Raw genomic sequence first — 5,077 nt, forward strand, 5'->3', positions numbered from 1 at the left:
GAGGAGCCTAGCCGAGACGAAAGGGAGCCACGGCAATTTTGGAGTCAGTAGGGAAAGGCTGCAGTGGGTACCAACAAAGACCGAAAACGAACCTGGCTTTCCGCCCAGGCAGCTCGCGGGGCGGGGCCTTCGCTCTCGAGAGCCCCGCCTTCTCGGGGCGGGGCGAGAGCGAAGGGTGGGGCCGCGCTCCGTCGGGGCGGGGCCTGTGGAATCTCCGAATTCCCAGACGCGGGGCCTTGGCACGCGTCTCCCGGCGCGGGGTTCCTCTCACGCAGCCACCCTTTCAAAAGATGCCGAAGGGGCGGCGCGGCAGCCAGAACCCCAAGATGAGCCAGCGGCCGGCTCCGCCCCTCTACTTCCCGTCACTCTATGACCGGGGCATCTCGTCGTCTCCGCTGAGCGACTTTAACATCTGGAAGAAGCTCTTTGTGCCACTGAAGGCGGGCGGGGCGCCGGCGGCCGGGGTGGCGGGGATAGCGGGGGTCCGACCCCTGCCTCTGGCGCCCCCAGCCACGGTGCCGCCGCCTCCTGGCCTGGGTCCCCCCAGCGAGCGTCCGTGCCCTCCTCCTTGGCCGTCCGGCCTGGCCTCTATACCCTATGAGCCTCTGCGCTTCTTCTACTCGCCGCCGCCAGGGCCCGAGACGGCAACTTCAGCCCTAGTACCCGGCTCCACGACCTCCTGGCTCGCCACCGCCTCCCACCCCGAGGAGCTGTGCGAGCTAGAGATCCGGATTAAGGAGCTGGAGCTGCTCACCATCACTGGAGACGGCTTCGACTCCCAGCGCTGTGCGTGACCGCCAACCGAGCCCAACCCTAGATGCCCTAATTGTCCGCTAGAGTCCATCAGTCGCCAGAATGTGACCCCAGACTGTCCCCAGCCCAGAGTCCCACTTCCAAAATCTGCCCTCCAAAGGTCCAGACCCCCACGTGCTGAATTTCAACCGACCCCTGCCTCAATACACCTGAGTTATTCAAGTCCTTAGTGTTAAACCCCACCCCTCAGGGGCTCACCCTTTGGGTCTTGACACCTGAAGTACCCCCTTCCTAAACTTCACCTTCCTACAAAACAGTACCACATTTCTGTGGTCTGGAACTTCACCCACCACAGGCTGCCTATCTCTAGAGGCCTTAATCTTCAATATTCAGTCTTAAATTGGAGTCTGTGGGTGGGAAGAGATGGTAGGAACTGCCCAAACCTTGAAGGCCCTCAGTCATTCAATGAGGAGCCCTGGCCTCTGCCCTTCCATGGGCCCCATGCCTTAGAGCCCTCTGACAGAATCTTGGACTCTGACATCTGATCTTAGGACTCAGGTTTTGGGGATCTACCCCAGAGCTGACCAAGTGTATTGGTGTAAGCAGGAGTCCTCTGGAATATGAACTGATTCCTCTCTACTGGGCAGCTAGGGAGTTAAATCCAACTGCATTTCCAGAAGGGCCAATTGTTCAGGCTTTCGTAGTCATAGGCTGTCCTTTTTCGCCATCTGTTCTAAGGCTTGAATTTGACTACTAGAGGAGGACAGATATCACTGGAAAGACCATTTCACCTGTTAAGTTACTCCCTTCTGCCACACAGGGAGGTGAAGTATGAAAAAAGACCAACTTAGGTTGGAACAGCCATGGGAATGGTCTCCAATTCATCCTGTAGGATACTCTTTTGCATAGGCACAGGAGACGTCCCTAGAGTTAGTTTTTTCACTCATATGATTAGATGTGTTTGGGCTGCTAAGGAGACTTTATTTAGGGTTGTGCACAATTGCTTCTCAGAAGCTTGCCCTGGAAGTTAGAAGATTCCTCCTTTGAGCGGAGGTGGTGCACGCCTCCCAGTACTTAGGAGGCTGAGGCAGAGGGATCAGGAGATCCAGAACAGCCTGGAGCTACATAGGAAGACCTTGAGAAACAAACCAAAAGCCTTTCCCAGCTACAGCTGAGTCTGTTTTGCTCTCCTGCAGATAAATTCCTGAAGGCGCTGAAAGATGAAAAATTACAAGGACTGAAGAAGACCAGGCAACCTGGAAAGTCGGCCCCTGTCTCCTGAGGAGCTGCCCTCCAGAGCTGGGCAGCCACCTCCTTAGGTGTTAGTGCTTAGATAATGTGTCCTGTTTGTTGTCATTTCGAAGATGGTTATTTTCTGTTCTGTCTTTACTACTGTTATTGTTGCTCCTGGAACATACGTCACATACAGTGCCTACTTGCATGGTAAATCTTATGACGTCTGTCCTCTCTGCTGATGTTGGGGACCACTCTCATGGGGTGTAGGATTGCTGTCTGACCTGCTATTCCAAGTCTCCTGCAGTCTAAGGAGCAGAGCCAACACTCACTGCTAGACACAGCAGGCTGGCCCATGTATGGGAAAGACGTAGAGCCCCACGATCAAGGCCCCACAGACTAATTGTGAAAGATAGTTGTTTCTCACAGGAAGCCCCACGGTCAAGGCACTGGCAGGTGAGAAGCCTGTTCTCTGCTTTCAATGCGGCATTTTGAATGTTGCATCATCTGGAGGGGAAGGACAGTGTGGCAAAAAAAGCCTAAGAGGAGAGGGGACTCAGTCCTGAAAACTGGCTTTATAGTGACATTAATTTGATGAAAGAGGGGTGGGCTTGTGACCCACACACCTCTGTAAGGCCTTGCTTTCCACCACACACAGTTCACTGAAAATTAATCTTTCAAGATAATTTTGGAGGGAATAGAAGTATTCACATAACAGCACAGGGTATCTAGCACCCAGTAGAGAGACCGTTCTGAAGGGAAGCACCGGAGACTCATCTCAGCAGGGCTGACCTCTGTGTGGGGTATAGACTCTGGGCAGTGAGTGAGTGGGCTGACCTCTGTGTGGGGTATAGACGCTGGGCAGTGAGTAAGTGGGCTGACCTCTGTGTGGGGTATAGACGCTGGGCAGTGAGTAAGTGGGCTGACCTCTGTGTGGGGTATAGACGCTGGGCAGCGAGTAAGTGGGGTGACCTCTGTGTGGGGTATAGACGCTGGGCAGCGAGTAAGTGGGGTGACCTCTGTGTGGGGTATAGATGCTGGGCAGCGAGTAAGTGGGGTGACCTCTGTGTGGGGTATAGACGCTGGGCAGCGAGTAAGTGGGGTAACCTCTGTGTGGGGTATAGACACTGGGCAGCGAGTAAGTGGGGTGACGGGAACTCTGGAAGTTGCCTACACATGTACACAGATTTGTGCAGCAGCCGCCAGCTTGAGGGTACAAACTGCATGCCTACAGGCCCTGGCTGGAAACCCAGGTAGGATTGGCGAGCACTTGAACCCAGTGTTAAGGGGAACAGCTCCCTAGTGCAGGCATTGTTGCCAAAGCTGGAGTGTGGGCACAGGGTCAGGTGAAAGTCCTTGGTTTCTCAGTCTTAGCAACTCATCCAGATGGGGTGGTTCCAAAACCCTATGCAGGCCAGATGGATGAAAGACGAACTTTCGTGGATTGATGAACTTTGTTCTCCTAGTGGGGCTTTTCCACCCTGACAGTGACTCTGGGTCCTTTCTCCCATGCCTGGAAGATGACAGACCAGAGTCCAGGTAGGCTGGCTACTAGAGAGACATTCTTGCTTACCTTGAGAACTTAGGGTTCCCAGGGCAGTGACTGCTGGGGCCTAGACAACCTTAATGAGAACAGTGAGACTCAGCCAGGAAAACCCAGAGCTCAGCTGGAGACTGAGTCAGAGTCCAGAGAGCCCCTCCCCCCTCACAGGCTGTACTCAGGTAAGTGCAGTGTTCAGATGTTGCAATCAATAAATTAATTGAATTTATGACATTTAATCCCCACCACCACGTTATGAGACAGGTCTCTCTTGGCATGTTTTCTAAACAAGCGGCCAATGCTCTGAGGCCAGGTACTTCCCTCAGGCACAGGACAGGACCTGCAGAGCTGAATTGGAACTCAGGGCTGCTTCTTCCTCCATGAATAGGTTATAGAAGTCTCAGGGGAGCAGGGTGGAGTGCTCACAATTACCCGACATGGAAAGTTACCCTGCTTCATATGCTTTCAGTCTCTCCACCCCCAGGACTGCATAGCAAGACACTGTCTCAGAAACAACAGAAACCACCAATCAAAAGCGGAGCTGGGGAGGTGGTGACTCAGTGGATGAGTTGCCTGCTGTGTACACATGAGGACCAGAGTTTGGATTCCAAGGAGCCACATGAAAAGCTGGGGACAGCCACAAGTGCCTGTAACCCCAGGGCTGGGAGTAAGGTGGAAGAGGATTGTTGGGGCTCCTTGGCCAGCCAGTGTAGCTGGGTTCAGTACGAGATCCTGTCTCAAAGGAATGAGACAGAGTCACAGTGCAGACACCTGATACCTTCTTCTAGGCTCTGTGTGCCTATCAGAACACCTGGGCATATACCACACACACACACACACACACACACACACACACACACACACAGATAGACATATACATGCATTATACAGATACATATAAACACACACACACACACACACACACACACACACCTACCCCCTCAAAACCCAACAAAACAAACTAGGAGCTATAGAAGTTGTGTGTAACATGGTGAAGGACACCAGGCATTCCTTCTGAGGAATTCTGACCTCCTCCCATGTGTCCTCCTTGTGCTCTGTGCTTGTAAGTGACACAGCAGGCCGTGAGGATGGTAAGCCGGGCAAATGCTTGGTTCTGACCACTCAGCAGCAGCCAATGCATTCATGCTGGGTATAACCTTCCTCTGTGGATCCCCTGGTAGCCTGGACCTGCCCTCCCCAGACTGCTGCAGGAGGCAGACACAGTTAGACTTCATTCACACCCACCAGCATGGCCCCATTTCCTGCCGAGTGGAAAAGACATATAGGCTCACATCTCAAGTAAACAATTTATCTGTGCCTGAGGCTGTTGTGGAAAGTCCAGGCATTTAATGGATGACTGGGAACCAAAGCCATCAAGGAAAGGTGGCCATTGTGCTATTCTCACGGTACAGGTCCCTCCAACTCCAAACCCCAAAGAAGAATCCATAACACAAGAAGGCCATAAAATCAGTGTACAGTTCTAGACAGGGTGCATGGTTTGGAGATCTTTTGCATATATGGTGGCTATAGCCAAAACCAGGCACATTACAT

At 53.0% G+C, this 5,077-nt stretch overlaps 1 protein-coding gene across 1 annotated transcript; it reads left to right on the plus strand.

Moving 5' to 3' along the window:
• Positions 1-236: 236 nt before the first annotated feature.
• On the plus strand, positions 237-2,180 carry CUNH11orf91 (chromosome unknown C11orf91 homolog). The gene is made up of 2 exons (XM_041679281.1): positions 237-786; positions 1,950-2,180. The coding sequence occupies exons 1-2, from the start codon at positions 291-293 to the stop codon at positions 2,033-2,035; spliced, it is 582 nt and encodes a 193-aa protein (XP_041535215.1). The 5' UTR covers positions 237-290; the 3' UTR covers positions 2,036-2,180.
• Positions 2,181-5,077: the final 2,897 nt, after the last annotated feature.

Source organism: Microtus oregoni, unplaced genomic scaffold (assembly GCF_018167655.1).
Source record: "Microtus oregoni isolate MIOR12 unplaced genomic scaffold, Mior012 000031F_ref0000149, whole genome shotgun sequence".
Lineage (NCBI taxonomy): Eukaryota > Metazoa > Chordata > Mammalia > Rodentia > Cricetidae > Microtus > Microtus oregoni.

Coding starts and splice junctions, on each gene's coding strand:
- CUNH11orf91 (XM_041679281.1), top strand. CDS start 291: ATGCCGAAGGGGCGGCGCGGCAGCCAGAACCCCAAGATGAGCCAGCGG. Junction 787..1,949: donor CGGCTTCGACTCCCAGCGCT/GTGCGTGACCGC, acceptor GCTCTCCTGCAG/ATAAATTCCTGAAGGCGCTG.